Consider the following 20,255-nt stretch of genomic DNA (forward strand, 5'->3'; position numbering starts at 1 on the left):
CAATTGCATTTTCTTTTTGATACACGCTGTAAAATGTATGTAGTTTTAGGAGAGAGAGAGGTGCATACATACTACAACAGTAGTTGTAACTCCACTTCTAACTCATATAACACCACTCACAATCCTACATGTCTGCCTCAACAATCCTCACACATATATACCCTACAAACTTGCATACATACATATGATACATTAAATACATACATAAAAAGGAATGAACGTACATACATTGTATAAATGTAACAAAATATAATTTTTTGCAGTACATCGAAACATTTATCATTTATTCAAATTACTCTATTTAAATATAGAAATAATGTACTATTTGAATGTAATTTTATTATATCAGATAGATATATTTTTAATGTTGCACATTATTATTAGGTCTGTTTGTCCTTTCTTTTGTCACCGCACATGGGCTCCGGGGGAGGAGAGTGTAAGGGGATGGATGCACTTGCATCTCCCTGTCGGGAAAGAAAATACACAGAAAACGATTAAGAATTTTTTTTATAAATTACCGTTTGAATAAAATCTTGAGGCGTCTAGATAGCTGTCCAAATTTTGTTATCACCTAGTTTATGTATTTATTGTCCTTCTCTACTCTTTTCCTGTGAACATTGAGCATGCATAAGCCGCTTAGCCTTGCGTATTCCACCGTTGATTACGTGTCTCGACACGCTATAACGTGCTAAATGTATATATGATCAATGATGCTATTATACATGAAGTTGCTGGAATAGTTAAACCTATGTTGATGGCCTTGTATACCGATGAGTAAAACGGGTGGGCTGGAGCAATCAAATCTGCGTATTCAACAATTCATTTAAAGCCACAACGCTTGTTTTTGAAGTTTGAAAGCTTTCGAAAATTCGAATTTGTAGGAATATTTCCAAAACTAAATGAATTTAAATCATATTTTTAAAGATTTTAGGCTTTTATCTTAAATTTAAAAATTGGTTTATATGTTACATTAATATCTAATTTACACCAAAAAGGTATTATTTAAAAAAATAAAGCACTATTTGCATTATAAATTTGGCATTTTTAAAGTGTCATCGCATCTTGAATGATATCACGACTTGCCAAGCAATCATTTTTGTGTATGCAAGCTGTACGCAATTGCAAGTAAATTATCTATCTATTATTATTTATTTTTGTGAGCAATGACAGTTTGAAGTCGTTGAAGCCAAGGAATCGATTTTCAGTTAAAGATATGGATAGCGTCGATTTCAAAACGTAATTGCTCACAAAAAAATGTTGATTGAGGTCTATATTTTAAGTTACTTTTTGCCAGAAATCGTCTTTAATCGTTTGACTACAAAGACTGAGAGGTTGCGGACTAGAATTCAGGCAGCGGCAGTCCGATCAATTATAATAAATAGGCGCATCATAAACAAATTTATATGTATTCGGGCGTAGTTTAAATAAATAAAGATTAAAAATAATGATGTGGGTGGCCATTTTACTTTTTGTGTATTTTTGCTCAATTTATATTTTGCATAATTTTTTTAATTATTTTACCATCGTAATGATCAAAATTATATTTTAATCTTCATTTATTGATAATGTTTCTTTTTGTTTCAGTGATGAGCAATTTTCATCATGGAAACATCAACAAGCAACTGAAGAAAGTCCGTGGTCATCACCAACGTCGCGAATACCAACACCAGATACTGCGCATACAGCACCCGTAACAGTAAGTAATTTTTGTAAACGTTGATATTTTAAATACTATTTTTTTGAAAGTGTGTTGTACTAAAGTTCGAAAATTTTCTGGGAAAAATTATTTTGAACTAACATTAATAATACTCATTTGAAATTATTGATTACCATTAAAAAAAATACAATTTTTATTATTTATTGCAACAGGATCCCGTTGAAATAGAATGTAAACTAATCGTTCAGGTGAGTGCTGGAATACCCTCGCCGCTGTTTACTTGCGCACATTTTATACAAGCAAAACATCAAAATTGTACCAAACCAAAATATATATATATATTTCCATTTTCCCAATATTAAATTTTCAATGTGTCAGCTCCGCTTCCGTTTTAATGTAGATACTAGATTTATGTGATAACAACATATTACCTGAATGGTTTCATTTAACCTCAAAGTATGAATTAAATAGTACAGCCCAAAGAGTAGACCTACTTTAAGGAGGTTCGCAACCTAGTCAAAATTTTCAAGTGATTTCAAATAGCGAATCCATAGGAGGTTTTTATTGAACCTTGCCTGCAGCTTATTTCAAGTGAATTGGCAGGCATGTGTCACCTGAGAAAAATAACTAACTAAGGGATTAATCGTTGCTTGGGTATCGTAAAAGATATCAATATGGTTGTATTTAGCCTTGTTGCACTTATCTTATTCACTTGCACTTATCTGTTATCTATCCACTTATCTTTTATTACCAACGCGACGCATCAGCCTTATGCCTGACTCGTCAGAGTAGACTGGAGGACCTAGATTAAATTTAGATCTGTATTTAATATGGTATAAAGTATCACTCTAGAATTATCGTGCCATTCGTGTCGGGAAGGTTTTGTTAATAAATATTTATTTCCAAAATTGATAATCAACCTAAGTATGACCACAATGCGTCTCTGTGAAATATGAGTCCTGACTGAGTTTGAAATTCCAGGCAAATGCTCATTATATGTATGGAAGTTGTTTAGCAGTAGATGTAGTATCATTTTAAGAGATTTGTTTTCAATATGAAAATTTAAAAAAATTCGACCCAGGCTAAAGTTTGACTAAGTGATTAAAATTATTTTCTCGATTTTCTGCCCACACTACTATTGGCTTATCATACAGATAGAACACTCATACCTTGCATTTGTTTTCATTTCAGGGTAGTAAAACGGCCTTACTTTCTAGCGAATAGTTCACAGTTTTTAATATAAAGACTTTTTTTATCACTGCATACCCTGCAGGATGAATAAAGTAATACATAATTAAATAGTCTAGTTTTTTACTGTACCAAAAGCACAGCAATAGTGATTGATTTCCATGGCACACATTCGGTATTCTACTTCCTGCATTCCCACTTATTAAATTTATTGTTACAAATGTATTATGCTGATGTATCAGCAAAAAAGTTTTCCTGCTTTTAAATGTTAGCAACATATTTCATAAAATACCTGATTTATGCGTAGAAAAGTGCACTTACTGTAGACATAGAGCGGCGACTGTATCATTTTTCTGCTATCAATACTTATTAGTTATAGCTGTTACAAACAATGGGGAGTATGTATAATCTAGGGATGGCACCCTGACGCTGTTTAGAGGATGAATGTACTCTATCTATCCCGGCATGCATATTACTTTTAGTGTCCATCTCCTACTCGAAAAACGTCATTCAAAAAAACGGTAAAAATAGGTACAAGGGGCCATATCTCTGGGGCCCAAGACCTGTAGATGACCTTTATTTGGCGGAACATTGTGCGTTTATACTCTACGTACATCTTTTGTTTGAAAACTATTTTGATCTGATTCCTCTGTTCAAAGGTAGACTCAAGAAAACTGAAATTTCCATGTTCAATTCAAATTTCGTGCTTAAAAATGGCCGTATCATTTTTTCCTCTCATCGGGCAGCAAATTCGTGATCAGCGCACAAAATATGCTCTTAGTAAAGTATTTTCAGCCGTTCGCAAAAAAAAAAAAAATCAGGAAACTTAACGGTAGGGTGACACTGTGTCTAAAGGATTACGGTCCCTAAAAGACATGGTGCTTGTTCACCAGATACCATCACGATTAACTTCGAATGAAACTCCAGCTTTAAACTTTTTGCTTAACATTATATGCTATATCACTTTCAAATCTAAAAATACGTTTATAAACACAGCAGGTCACATGGAGATTGATTGCCTTAAGATTTGCCTTTTTTCTAAAATCGTTTTTATCCGGAATTCCATTATCTATATGTAATGTCATTACGCATGAAGTCATTATGGAACACTTTGTATTTCCTTGTAGAAAATGTGTAGGATATAAAATTTATTCTATTTTATGTGACACAAATTTAATATAAATTGAAAATCAAAACACATAAAATTACTTTTAAATGAGTAAAAATGACTACGTTTTTATATTATTAATTGACACAATAAAAACTGGAATATATTTTCTATTTTTATGTTGATTATATTATTTACGTATCTATATTTTTTCGAATATATAATATCAAATATATAATAACATCCATTAATAAAATTGATCGATTTTGATTTTTTTTAAAGTGTTTCTATCAAAGATAAAATATTATATATGTATCAACTTTGTTAACTGATTCCAAAATTGTATACAAAGATTCGAAAATATTGAAAGGATATTTTACTTAAAAGGTTATTTTGTGTGTACATGAATAAACTGTCAATATGAATTGTATAATGGTATAAAGTCAAAAACTTACAAAAAAGAACAACTTGACCCACCTGAATAATTCGCGGTAATTATTCCTATTAGGATAGATTTTTCCTGTTTTTATGTACAAAAAAAGACATATTTTATTTCTCTTTCACCGCATGTTTCGGATAGTATTCAAAAATTATATAAAGGAGGTATGAACTTTCAGGCAACCGCAATTTTATTCGGTTGTCACACGTTCAAATTTTTTTCCTTAAGACCTTTTTTACAGAATAAAAAAAGCTATTAACAAAAAGAAAACTTCAAAAGAAAAAAAACGACTTCAAAAGAAAATCTTTTCAAATATAAATTAATATGCACTAATAAGTAAAAAAATAACGATAATATAATGTAGTTAAAATTATTGTTATTTTTGGTCTCAGCCAAGGAAACAAGGCAGAACAGTTTGCTTCATTAGCTTGACTGACACCCACTCTAAAAATAACAATAATTTTAACTACATTATATTAGCGTTATTTTTTTTCGTTTTAGTGAATATTAATTGCTTTGGAAAAGTTTTTCTTTTGAAGTCGGTTTTCTTTTTGTTAAAAGTTTCTTTTATTTTGTGATTTTTAGTGAATCTGAAGTACACTAACTAGTTTGTCACTAAAAAAAGAATAATCGAAATCGGTTGGCTTGATATTGAGTTATTCGTCCTCTTGTCGTGCATACTTAATGCAAATTTAAGACTTTTATGGTTTTCTCATGGATGCCATTGTCAAAACTGGACCAAAATGGGCCCACACGGGAAGCACCAGCTTTCAAATAGATAAAGAATCATCAAAATCGGTTCACCCAGTCGAAAGTTTTGAGGTAACACACATTAAAAAATGCAGTCGAATTGATAACCTCTTCCGTTTTTGTTTGGAGTCGGTTATAAAAGAGACAAATGGATCCCTATTGAATTCTTCCTGGCGAATTCATGTGGTGAGTCAATAATATAAACAAATATAAACGGCCTTTCAGTATTGAATATTTACAGCATTCGATGTTTAGTACACAAAAATAACTTGGCTAAAAAATTGTTAATGTGGCCTACAACTGAACCGAATAACAACCGAAAGTTTCCTTTTTTTACAATATTTATTGACATATTTGTGTGTGTGTGTTGGCATTGATATTGGAAAATATGCGGTAAAATATAAAAATGCATTCAAAATATTACAGTTGTTGGTTGTCGAAATAGTTCAACGTATATTAAAGAATTTGTGCATAACCCACATACATTTCAGCATTGAATAATGTCCTTTAGGTAAGTTGGTTAAATTAATGTGCCTGGAGAGCATTAGTTCCGAGCTTCATAAAGATGTGTAGGTTTTTTTGATACAATATTCAACATGCCTCAAGCATTTTTTCAATTTAATTTTAATCAAAATTTAAAACACTTTACTAGCTATCCCTTTCCGACCCGGGATAGATAACGGTAAAGTTTTTTTTCAGGCTCTTTAAGTACAAGCTAACCAAAACGAATGCATAGTCGATCTTTTTCTCATTACTCAGGTAAATTAAATGTTTTATGTTGACATCTAAAACCTAAACTTAAATTATTTAATACAAAAATGGCACCTTGAATGTTTTTCAAACACTCAATGCATATACTTGCTTAAATATTATAATATAAAAAAATTTTCTGATAATTTTTTTCCATATCATTTGTGGTAATAAAAAATTTATTCAATTCAACATTTAATATTTGTAATTTAATATCAATGATAATAAATAACATTGCTTTTGTAATTTTCTACTTCCATAAATCTTCATCTACTATTATTATTCCACAACAAATCATTGGCAATAGATTTCACAAAAAAATCTGAATTAAACGCAACGAAACTTGTTTAGACAATATCTTTTTTAAAGACTATTAGCTGCGCCCCGCGGTGTTGCATGTGCAGTCCGCCACCAAATTAGCAACGAGTAATATACACAATAAGAGTAATTGCGATTAGATAATTCATACTGATGATGACTACTTGGTAGTCGAAATACATATTTATGTAATACAAAAAATTGATCTAGTAAATTGGGGCCAAAAACGAAATATCCTAGAGTTCTCATTTATCATCTTTGATAATATTTATATATTTGTACCTTATTTTCAACTTGATGATGAACTTTGTTATAACTTAAATTCATGCATGTAAATGAAAATAAGCATACAATTTTTCGATATCTGCCTTGGTTTTCGAAGTATCTAAAGCTAAATAATTTAAAAAAATTTTCGATATTTTGAAAATTACTCCAGATATTGAAAAATTTTATTCTTACTTTTCGTCTTATATTGTCAAGTTATAACATAACCCACCATCAAAATTGAAAATAGATTTAAATTTGTGTCTCCAATACCGTGCTCATTTATTTATTTAAATAATCGGGCAACCTGCCTAAAATTTTCAGAATTGATTAAGACTTACAGATTTAGAAGCCCACCTTCATATCGATCCACTTTCTCTGTTACTGCCCGGCGCTCATACAACAGCGAAGGAAATGATTTGGTTCGGCCATAGTCGAACCAGAAGAAATTAGGAAACTCAGCGCTAGTCAAATCCTGGGTTTCAATACATCAGTTGGTTATAATAGCCACTGAAAAGTGTAGCGGGGATAGAGTACAAGGGTCTATTTGGCTAGGTGCTCTGAACCATTGCTTTGAGGCGCGATACTCGAGCATGGCCCGCTAACCTCCATACCATAACATACCAAGTCCACCTTCATATATAATAAAACCAAGCCTTTCATCCAAAATTGCACTGACGCTCGTACATCCTTAAGTATACGGAATGCTAAAAATTACATTGTTAGAAACGTTAAACCGTTATTCTGGTGTAGCATTATGAAATTCTTTGCATTTAATTATATTCATTATTTTCAAAGTTTAAACTGTAGCTTTATTCATGTACGTAAGTGAAATGAGTAATAATTCTTGGAAATTTTATGTTTATAATAATTTTGAATACTGGTTTATAAACGAGGATAATTTCATAGATGTATAGAACAGATTTATTGTTGTTATGTAATATGTTTTTTAAACAGTACCTCTCGCAAATATGTTACCAACATTTGACATTATGTGGATTTTATGATACTCTTCAACGTTTTTGTTTTTTTGTTTTTATTTTTTTTAATTAAATACATCATATATGCATATATTATTCTTGTCCGTTTTTAAACTTAAAAGCTTTTTTCCGAAACTTCAATCGTGGAAATTTTGTATATAATCTATGATTTACTTTTAAATGTTGAGTTCGACTGAATTGAACTCTAAAAAACAGAAACTCTAAGTGTTTAACAAACTAAGTTGTTCAACACTCCAAAAATTGCCTCTTTTGTGTCTTGTGACACGGCGAATTTTTTCCAAATTTCAAACAATAAAAGAACGTGAGTTGTCTTGAGACACCCAGTAGGAACTATGTTTCTTTCGTATCTTCGTCCTTTATAAATGTGGCGCTATCTTTTTTATTTACAAGATATTTTTCTGAAAATTTCTGGTAAATATGTAATTATATCAAGGTATATTAATTTTAGTTGAAAGTTTATAACTCCTAAAAATAGTGATGCTACGAACAAAATTTTGGTATTGGTATTCAGAAAATCAATCAATTAGTCCATTTCTGATTGTCTGATTGTCTCAAAAACGAAAAGAGATATCAAGATGAAATTTTTACATGAAATTTTTACAGCGTACTCAGGACGTAAAAAGTGAGGTCGAGTTCGTAAATGAGCTACATAGGTCAATTGGGTCTTGTAGGGCCCATCTTGTAAACTGTTAGAGATAGAACAAAAGTAAAAAATGTTTCTTATACGAAAATAAACAACTTTTTTCGTTTAAAAATTTTTTCGTAAACGTCACTGTTTATGCCTGAGGGTGCAAATTAGAACAAAACTTATGTGTCCATTTTCTCCAAAACTATAAGATAAAAAGTTGAAAGCTCAATTAGAGGTCTTGTGAAACGTTCTCGAAACTCTTTTGAAAGCCAAATCAATGGCGACCGAAATACTCTTTTACTCTTCTAATTTATAAAAAAAAATAATGCAATCACTGATATTTACCACTTTAGATCGTATACAGGATATTTCAACAATTAATTCTGTCAACTATTTATTTTTTATTTTTTTAAATTTATAATTATACCGTGTGTTTAACTGCTAAGGTCAGATATGCAGTGTCAGCAGGTTTAACTTTTTTCATAGCTAAAATGCAAAGCAAACAGTATTTGGTAACATTTTGATTGGCTTAAAATCATTTTTTTTTTAAATCAACAATCGTTTTTTCAAGATTAGTTATTAAGGGATATTTTTCAGGAGAAAAACTATAAAGGGCGTCTTAAAAACAGTGAAGTATGGAAGTCATATGATGATTTATAATTTATCGTTTTCTATCAGAGATAAAAAAATTTTTCTCGGCTAACAAATAAAATAGCTTAAAACTGTTGGTATAAGAAATATACTTCAACTAACTTAATTTTGTTAAATAAAATTGTGTCACAAAATGAACTCGGAGAATTTAGTTTTTTTATTAAATTACGTCAAATCAAACGTTTAAATTTAAATGAAAATGAATGCTTTTTTTGTGTGAGTGTAAATGTTCATAGTATAGAAAATTACCTACCATCATTTTCCACGACAACTGACTAAACAAAAAGAATTACTATCAAGTCTGTAACAAATACGACAATGCTTGGGCTTTGTAGTTATATATTACATTAACTTTATACATTACAGTAGGCATCAAATCCGGTAGTTCTGATTTAAATAAAATAATAAAACGCGAGAAAATTTCAGTTTTTTTTCTTCAGATTTTGGCAATTATAACCCTAAAGGGGTAGTTTTTTAAGTACCTTTTTAAAATGTTTTTAAAATAAACTAAATTTGCTACAATATGAGACTAGAATCGTCACTAAAAACCTAATAGCTTCCGACAAAAGGCTGTTGAAAATTCATCATTTTTTCTAAATTCGCAATTTTTTTGCAAAACTACCGGATTTGATGCATACTACCCCATACTTTCAAACGACAAGGTTACTGTATTAATATGTATTTTATGTAAAATGTAATAAAAATTTAGTAACTGTCTTTCTGGGGGAAATTGTAAATCTGGCAATGAATTAAGGTCATTTGGTTAAATTTTTTGTATCTTTACGGAATGTTTAGCCATTCCCAGCTGACCCTCCCTGGTTCCCGTTCATGTTTTATGTTGTATCCCTTATTGATATATTCAATTATACATAGCTCTCCTCGTGATTGAATTCCATCAATAATTACAAATTTAAAACATGTGATATTATACGTATATCCGGATAGATTTGACTCTCCCAAAAATATTGATGTATATCTTAGGTCCCAGAGCTCTTTGGGTTAGGACAAGGAGATCCATAAAATTACGGACAAAATACAAATTATCACTAAGTATATCATATTTAATTCGTAATTTTGTTATATTATATTATCATTATCATACGGCACGCCGTAAAATTTCGAGCCTAGAATTTAAGTTTTTGCCAAGTTTACCGTGTTTGATAATCAAAGATCTTGAAGAGCATATTCCAACAAGACCGACCGTAAAAATTGGGAACAACTAAAAACAATAGTTTTTGGTATTAATTTGGTAGTGTTTGGTATTTAATAAATGAGTTAATGAGTATATTCCAATCATGATCCTGATCATGACATATTATAAATGTGAAATTTTGCCATCAGGAGATGGGCTCTTTTGGGTCACCTTGACAACTTCTCCAATCTTAAGTCCGTTGTCGACTTGCTGTTCTTAAGCAGTTCCAAATGGTTCATGGTGTAGTAGCCGGGGTTGAACAAATCCTCGTTTCGATATCACAACGGACCCTTTGGTCTATGTGTGCCCCAACCCAGGACAGCCACTATAACTTAACTTAACCAACAGTAGATTCTATTTATTATTTTGTTGCAAGTGATGATAAATGGAAGCTTAATAAAAATATACTATTTAGAAGACGTTAATCGAAAAAAGCACTTTTAGACAATGCAAATGATATTCATCATTTTATAAAATTTCATCCTAGACAAGAATCAATAAATGGAAGTTCTATAAAATGGAATATTGATTGATTATAGATTATAATTGGTATAAATTTGAAAACTGATAAAACCTACGGCATTTTCATAATCATATTTGACCACTTAATTTTTATTAAAATTGTGTATGTGCTTTTTTATTAATAAATCCTGGTCTATAATAAAATAACCCAATTTTTTCTGCTGTTATAAAAAGAATGATGCGTTCTATCCCTCAAGCAAAACAAGTAACATTTCAGTAGTACCCTCACAATTTTTTTTTTTTAGTATTATTATGAAATATTGTTATTTAATCTACATGTGATATGTGAGATCGTATGACTTTCAGGGGTAAATCATCGAGGTTATACTAACGTCATTCATCAGGTTTTTATTTTTTAAGCTGATATATCATGAAAGGTGTGAGGGAATATTAATGGACTGGAAAAAATTTTTGTTTGTAGAAATTAATTTGATTTTAATAATAAAAAAATATGTTTTTTTTAATCTTTTAATTAGTGATGATATCCTGAAATTTAAAGAAGGTCAATTTAGTATACAAGGTTATATTATGTATCATTTTTGGGGTTAGGTTTTGATTCGCAACCCAGTAGCCCCGTACGATATCTTATTCGCATGAAACAACACCATACTGTACATTTTAAGTTAGAAAATCTAGACCATTGACTGTCTTGCTTTTATGTTTTTTATGAGTTTTTAGACGGTTTGAAATTTAGCTGAAAGCTTTAGAATCTATACTACACTCTCTTTCCCTCATCGGCCACGAATGAAAATATAACCTTCCACGCAACCTTGAATATCATATTTACAACCGGTTCACAAAAAATTAAATTTTGGATTATCGTTAAACCAGGTTTTTAACATGTGTCCTTACTCGCGGTAAAAGAAAATCAGATCCTAAAATTCACAATTTTCGTGCCAGTTATTGTTTTTGATATCGCTGAACATATTTTAATTCTGATATCTCTGGACATATTTTAAAATGAAATAATAAGTCTTCAATTAGATACTTTTATCCTCAGTAACAAATTGAAAAATCAAAATTTTAAAATTTTAATTTATTTGTAAGCCTAATAAGAATAACTTCACGGGGGGAAAAAAATTCTGGGGTTTTAATTTAATAATTATCGGAGATTTTATGTTAACATTCTGTATAGAAAAAATTGTTAGTTAACAATTACATAACTAATGGAAAAATTGGGAAAAAAATTTTTAAACCACGGATTATTGTTTATTCATGTATCTCAAAACTACATTAATTTTTTTATTTATTAATATTCATATTTTATATGTTTAAATAATTTTTTTTGTTAGTAGGTCTCAGAGACAGAACGCGCGCGAGAGCCAAACTTGCCGTATTTTGCGCTATTTTCAAGGCTCTGTAAAAATTATAAATATGGAGATACAATTTCGGCAGTTGGAACTTTATTTTAGGAAATTTCTTCATCTTTTTTCAGATTTTGAAAATTTTCAATATTTTTTGAGTTATTCAAAAAAAACTGAGCCCCCTATTTTATTTTTCACTTAGGTAATTGTTTATAACTTTTGCAATTTTTTTCAGCGCCATTTCGGATTTTTCAGTAAACTTTCTACATAAAATTACGAATCGAATGACACCTGTTATGTAATTTTCGGAGAATATACAAAAAATTCGTAGATGTTAACTAGACTATATCTACAAATGATACTTTCTGAAATAAAGCTGACAAATCTTAAATGCATTAATCTAAAATTAAATGTATACTTTCTGCAATAAAATTTATTAATCTGAAATAAACCTGGAAAAGGTATACAATATATACCGTGGGATAGAAAGGATGCTTTGTAAAATTATTAATACATCCTTGAAACTTCGTGAGTGGCTTCCTACCAACCTTTTGTCTACGCTCGATAACATTAATAATTATTAAACATACAAATATTTTGTCCGACAAGAATACTGCACCGATGAACTTAGTTCACTTTTGATGAACTGTTTAATAATTATTAATGTTATCAAGTGGTCATAGTGTCCGAAAAATTTAATAAATATGCCGTTATTATATTCATTTGAAAACGCAGCACTTTTGAAAATTTTGAACATTTCCGGAACAAAAATTTATTTGTTGACTTGTTTTTTTAACCATTCCCCCTCTAAGTAAAAGCACAAAGACATTAAGACATTAAGATTGAAACCCCTCTCCTCGTTATGATTATATGTATAACTATTCGCATTAACTCACGTAACTATTCACATTAATTCTAAAATCCCAATTTAAAAAAATTAACGTTTGTAAATATTTACTACCCTTCCCCACTAATTTACATTCATAAATTGGACTTTCAGAAATTGATAGATTCATTATTTTAACACTTCTTGTTGCTCCATTGATAACGCCCGTGCCGTGTGGAAAAAAATTTTGTTCTCTTTATTCGAATCCAGTTCGGGAATATCAGACTAGATTATAAATGTTTTTTTATCCATTTTTCGATGTGAATACCCTCACATAAAACATTAAATTAATTGATTGGTTTAAATTTGCATTTTTTTTCATTTCTAAACTAACCCATTTCTAGCCACCCTTTTTTCCTACGGATATTTATAACTAAAGGATAAAAGTAGAAAACCACAAAAATGATAATGGAAAAATCAGTTAAAAGTATAATCTAATTTGAACATAGTATATTATAGTCAGCTTATTATGCCATTATTATTACAACAAAATATTGATCATTATAATGTATTCGCCCACCTCCCATCTGGCAACTGTCTGATATAACATACACGTCCGATGTCAAAAATATTACAATATATAATGCAATTAGAAAATTTTAATTAACTTAATTCTTCTATTTTATTATTCTATTGATAATTGGAAAATTAGTTACACAAATATAATGTCTATGTTGTTCGTATGGTAGCAGCATTAATTAAGAGAATAATTTATTCAAAAAGTTTATGAAAACTGGGTGGTGTAGTGAACTTTTACTTCAAACAGTGTTCTTGTTTGTAAACAAATATAAAATGTTAGGAAGTGGTACCAATAAATATTAATTTCTTTCGTTTTAATTGCAGCCGTCCCATGACTTAAATCGAATCGAACGTCATAAGTCACCAGGACGAAATAATCACAGGTCATCTCGACGATCGTCAACGAATAATAATAAAGCGTCTTCGACACCACATTTAATTAACTCTGAAGATAGTCCTGAATGGGAGGTACACAGGTAAGCAAAGAGATTTTTCTTTTATTGTTAAACTGGTACTTTCGTCTGAAATTTGGCACTTATTAATGCAGTAGGCTTATCCAATTCAAACTAAACGTTATGTTCATAAACATTATTTTTATAATGATACAAAAATATGGATTAACTGTGTGATTTATGTCGACTAAAACGTGTCCATACTTTTTAGGAACACTAAATGAAATTTTAATGTATATTTTGCTTTTTTTCTTCTTAAGGAATTGGTCTGACGAACGAATGGAAGGGTCTGAAGATGACAAAGGATTAACAGAAGCGTCTAGTGCTTCACCAATACATAATCCACATTCACAATCAACGGATAGTTCCAAAGAACATGTATATCCAAGGCAATCAAGTTTACCACAAAAAACAGGTCAGTTCTTTGTTATTATTGTAAGAATTATACTTACCAACTAATATATCTCGAATCAAATTACCTTTAACGTCTGGTAAACAGATTCGCTTTAAGAGTGATTTTCGTTATTTATTCTCTCGAGGCATGCCTTATTGTATCAAAAAATGAAACTGAATTGGATCAGTTTTGGCTTTCTAGAAAAGAAAATATGTAGAAAACGTGAAACTTTACTGCGAATAAATACCAAATATTAACTTTATGCCAGACCATAGGTAATAAAATCTCGATTTTTCGTGAATATCTTTAGGGAAAAACGAATTAACGTATAGAAATTCCCACAATAGTATCTTTTCATTTTCTTCCAGTTTAGGAGCCTCTCCTTCAATTACAACAAATTTTTGCATATTCATCAAGTACGCTGATTCTTTTAAGTTTCCATTGTAATGAAAATAGTATTCGAAGAATTCGAAAAGTAGAAAATTTTACTATATTTTAAACATCTTAATGTCAGTTCATCTATAATCCCTGGGGATCATTATGCAATTAATTATATTGATGTAATTACTTAATATTAATTCTGATATTAACTAATATTATGTGATAATATCCATTACAAAATAAACTAGACGAAGATTGGATTAAAATCTTCTTTCCCGTGAATTCCGTATATTGTTCGAAGCCTATACACCGTTAACATATGTGATCCAATGATCAAAAAATCACAAACATAAGAGTATACTAAATAAGATACGGCATACATTCTACCAAATATTATTTCACTTCAGTATTAAAGTTGAATAATGTAAGTTTTCCAGTAACTTGTCTTCTAAGGAGTTTATTGCGGCCCTTTTTTTAACTTTAAGTTCCCGCATGTCTCCACAAGCACAACAAGTGAATCTTTATGCTTTTGAATACTTTGAATCTACTAAAGAAGAATTGTATAATTCATTTTCTCAGAAAATTTTATTGAAAGTTAATTTTTATTTGATTCGCACAAGATCCTTTCAAAGCATAGTCAACAGTTATTAGTAATGAAGTTACGTTTTTTGCAACACAAAGTTTATTTCTAATTGGTAAACTCTTCAGTGAAAATAACTACACTGAGTTTTTATCGTGCACCATGATTTCACATATGGAAGGAAACTTTGTTTTAAAAGAATTTTTTATTTCATTGGCAATGCCGAAATTAATATTTTTACAATGTTGTATATATAATTAAAATTCCAATGTGATCATGTAACATTTTCATCTATAATATAAAAATGAATCGCTGAATGTGTTGCTAAGCGCACAAATCTCGAGAGCAGCTCAACCGATTTCGCTAATCCTTTTTTTATAATATTCCTTGATGGTTCTTACGGAGAGAAAAATTAAAAAAATTGCCTGAAAAAATCTAAAAACAACACTTTTCTATATTGCCATACAGAAGATTCGTAATAATAATTATAATTCAATTTGAACTTTAATACCATACCATAAAATTTAAGTGTTAGTAGAGGGGTTCTGGGAAAGCAAAACAATTGAGTGACGTTAGTATCGTATAAATATTAATGTCAATATTTATCAATATTTATACTATTGTAACATCTACTCAAAAACAAATTGTCTATGGTAAAATGTAAATTATATGTGGTAAAATGTCAATTGAAATGAAAAAGACTCTTTGCTGTGCATCTATATTATTACTAAATCTAAAAGCTACAAATTTTCATAAAAACCTATAGATATAAAAAATTTTAATTTAAATTTATAAAAGCTAAATAAAAATTAGTCAAACAGACCATGATGTAAATATTGTGTGCATAATTAAATGTGAACAACAATAATAAGTAATAATAATAAATAAAGTGGATAACAAAGTAAAAAAATTCATTGAGTTGAAAAAAATTGCATTCGTGTCTAGAACTCGAATAGCCTAATTGGTAGGGCGCTTGACATGAATCCAAGAAGTCCGGGTTCGAGTCCTGGTTCGAGTGTATTTTTTTCAATTCTCTTTAATTAAGATTACTAGACAATTATTTGTCAAATTAGTTTACGATTGAATGTAACATATTATATATCAAAATTAGTCAAACAGACCATGATGTAAATATTGTGTGCATAATTAAATGTGAACAACAATAATAAGTAATAATAATAAATAAAGTGGATAACAAAGTAAAAAAATTCATTGAGTTGAAAAAAATTGCATTCGTGTCTAGAACTCGAATAGCCTAATTGGTAGGGCGCTTGACATGAATCCAAGAAGTCCGGGTTCGAGTCCTGGTTCGAGTGTATTTTTTTCAATTCTCTTTAATTAAGATTACTAGACAATTATTTGTCAAATTAGTTTACGATTGAATGTAACATATTATATATCAAAATTAGTCAAACAGACCATGATGTAAATATTGTGTGCATAATTAAATGTGAACAACAATAATAAGTAATAATAATAAATAAAGTGGATAACAAAGTAAAAAAATTCATTGAGTTGAAAAAAATTGCATTCGTGTCTAGAACTCGAATAGCCTAATTGGTAGGGCGCTTGACATGAATCCAAGAAGTCCGGGTTCGAGTCCTGGTTCGAGTGTATTTTTTTCAATTCTCTTTAATTAAGATTACTAGACAATTATTTGTCAAATTAGTTTACGATTGAATGTAACATATTATATATCAAAATTAGTCAAACAGACCATGATGTAAATATTGTGTGCATAATTAAATGTGAACAACAATAATAAGTAATAATAATAAATAAAGTGGATAACAAAGTAAAAAAATTCATTGAGTTGAAAAAAAATTGCATTCGTGTCTAGAACTCGAATAGCCTAATTGGTAGGGCGCTTGACATGAATCCAAGAAGTCCGGGTTCGAGTCCTGGTTCGAGTGTATTTTTTTCAATTCTCTTTAATTAAGATTACTAGACAATTATTTGTCAAATTAGTTTACGATTGAATGTAACATATTATATATCAAAATTAGTCAAACAGACCATGATGTAAATATTGTGTGCATAATTAAATGTGAACAACAATAATAAGTAATAATAATAAATAAAGTGGATAACAAAGTAAAAAAATTCATTGAGTTGAAAAAAATTGCATTCGTGTCTAGAACTCGAATAGCCTAATTGGTAGGGCGCTTGACATGAATCCAAGAAGTCCGGGTTCGAGTCCTGGTTCGAGTGTATTTTTTTCAATTCTCTTTAATTAAGATTACTAGACAATTATTTGTCAAATTAGTTTACGATTGAATGTAACATATTATATATCAAAATTAGTCAAACAGACCATGATGTAAATATTGTGTGCATAATTAAATGTGAACAACAATAATAAGTAATAATAATAAATAAAGTGGATAACAAAGTAAAAAAATTCATTGAGTTGAAAAAAATTGCATTCGTGTCTAGAACTCGAATAGCCTAATTGGTAGGGCGCTTGACATGAATCCAAGAAGTCCGGGTTCGAGTCCTGGTTCGAGTGTATTTTTTTCAATTCTCTTTAATTAAGATTACTAGACAATTATTTGTCAAATTAGTTTACGATTGAATGTAACATATTATATATCAAAATTAGTCAAACAGACCATGATGTAAATATTGTGTGCATAATTAAATGTGAACAACAATAATAAGTAATAATAATAAATAAAGTGGATAACAAAGTAAAAAAATTCATTGAGTTGAAAAAAATTGCATTCGTGTCTAGAACTCGAATAGCCTAATTGGTAGGGCGCTTGACATGAATCCAAGAAGTCCGGGTTCGAGTCCTGGTTCGAGTGTATTTTTTTCAATTCTCTTTAATTAAGATTACTAGACAATTATTTGTCAAATTAGTTTACGATTGAATGTAACATATTATATATCAAAATTAGTCAAACAGACCATGATGTAAATATTGTGTGCATAATTAAATGTGAACAACAATAATAAGTAATAATACTAAATAAAAAAGTTTATCTAATAGTAAATTTTATTTAAATTAAAAAAAAATATAAAAAATTTTCGTTGTGATTTTTTAGTGACCATTAAAAGAATTTAAAGTGATTTATAATTTTTATTTTTTGACATAATGTAATTTTTAACTTATTAACTTTCTTTTTTTATCTTACTAGCTGACCCGGTGTCCCGAATAGCAGAATAAGTTTTTTTTTTTTAAATAATTAAAGAATCGACTGTTAGGCGGTACGAAGTTTGCCGGGTCAGCTAGTAAAAAAATGAAAGACAAACGCACTTTCTTTCGTGAATAAAGAAGGTGCATGTTTTTTCCTACATACATTAAAAATCAACAAAATACGATATATAAAATAAATTTAAAAGGTATTTGTTTTCAATCAGAGATACATCTGATGATGTTTTAAATCTCAAATGACTATATAAAGCGCGTATGTGAAAATTACATCAAGCAATTGAAATATCTTCCTTAAACAGATAATCAAGTTTCACAATATTTTCTATTTATAAATATGGTATAACTCGCTGTACATATATACATACACCTTACACGTGTACAAATATACATCATATTTATAGGCCAGAGGTTTATGTCTTTGACTTTACAAAACATATAATTAGGTCATGCCATTTGATAATCCTTAATCCTAATCCTAATTTTTTGTTGTGAAGACGGGAATCGAACCCGCTACCCTAGTATAAATCAAAGTCGTTTCCCGCTGTCTGTCACTATGTCTCTATCTATGCTTATATCTTTAAAACTACGCAATGGATTTTGATGCGGTTTTGCTAATAGATAGAGTGATTTGAGAGGAAGGTTTTTATGTATAATACATGTATAATATAGTAGAGAAACACTGATAATTTTAAAGGTTAAACGAAATTGTGAAAAAAGGAGGGTAAGCGACGTTATTTAAAATTGCCCAGTGAAGCGGGTACTTCATAGCTAGTACATAATCAAAGCTTTACTTGACACAATAACAAAGTCTTAACTTTGAACGCTAATATCTCCGTAAATATTAGAGAAAAAAATAGAATAAAATTGTAGAGAATAAATTTCAGTAAATTTTATTTTCTACAAATTTGCTAATCATAAAAATTGAATCAAATAATCGACTAATATTAAGCGATAAATTTTAAAATTATAATTTAAGATATCGTGCACTATTAATGGTACATTTGATTCAAAACTTCCAAACGAAATTCGCAATTTTTGGTATTATCATGGACAGACTGTATAGAGGCAATTCTGATTAGTTTAGGAAAGAGACACTTCTTCATTATATAATCTTACTGTAATATGTCAAGATTCGAAAAGCTTAAAATTACCTCTCTGTTCCAATTTAATGATTTTTGCGATAACATTGTTTTATTTCACTTGTGCAATTAGCAACCAAATTAGCAACGAGTAACATACATAATAAGAGTAATTACGATTAGCTAATGCATACTGATGATGGCTACTTGGTTGTCGAAATACTTATTTATAAAATAATAATCTAGGAAATTGAGGCAAAAATCGAAATTTATTTTGAAATATCCTACAGTTCTCATTTCACTACTTTGGATTCTAAAATTGCGCTGCAAACAGAAACAAAAACTCAAAATTACCTGATCGTACTAAGTTATTTTTTAAGTCTATTTTATTTACAATTTTTGCTACAATCTTTGGACTACATACCCGCGCACAATCTCCATAATAGTTATGAATGCAAAATAACTTTTAACTAAAAAGTTTTATATTATATGTATATATAGTCATCATTTACAAATGACATGACGTACATACATTAATTTCTTCTTATATCTATTTTCATATCTTTTAGAGAAAATCTATTTTAATTTTCTTAGTGAAATTTCATATAATATTGAATATCTAATGGAAATATTCCATTCAGAAAGTTGTACATATAGATAGACAGCACACAGCATAGAATTCATTAAAATTATTATTAAGTCGTCAGTGTTTAGTCGAGGTATCCTTCGCATATGATATCTTACTACTTTTTGACGGTAATGAAGTCAATTTAAAATGTTATTATATCAGATTACATCGTCAATGTTTTCACCATATTTTCTGCAATTATTATACCTATACTAACATAGTAGTCAAATAGACGGGACAATTTTTCTATAGAAAGTTTTGAAATAGTTTTTAAATGAGCTATGTAGTTAGTATGATAACTGCTGCAATGACATATACAAGGTGCTCTAGATACTTATAAACAGAAAAATATCAGCATTTTTTTATCGAATTTCTATCAGAAAGTTCTTTCGCTGTTCGTGCATTCG

General features: G+C 29.5%; 1 protein-coding gene across 1 annotated transcript in view; it reads left to right on the forward strand.

Moving 5' to 3' along the window:
- LOC123293913 overlaps positions 1 to 20,255 on the forward strand; it is a 183,129-nt gene that overhangs the window by 132,390 nt on the left and 30,484 nt on the right. Inside the window, exons 2-4 of the mRNA XM_044874906.1 lie at positions 1,585 to 1,696; positions 13,502 to 13,653; positions 13,890 to 14,044. Coding sequence (XP_044730841.1) covers positions 1,585 to 1,696; positions 13,502 to 13,653; positions 13,890 to 14,044 — 419 coding nt within the window. The remainder of the gene's footprint in view (positions 1 to 1,584; positions 1,697 to 13,501; positions 13,654 to 13,889; positions 14,045 to 20,255) is intronic.

Source organism: Chrysoperla carnea, chromosome 2 (assembly GCF_905475395.1).
Source record: "Chrysoperla carnea chromosome 2, inChrCarn1.1, whole genome shotgun sequence".
In the NCBI taxonomy this organism is placed as follows: Eukaryota; Metazoa; Arthropoda; class Insecta; order Neuroptera; family Chrysopidae; genus Chrysoperla; species Chrysoperla carnea.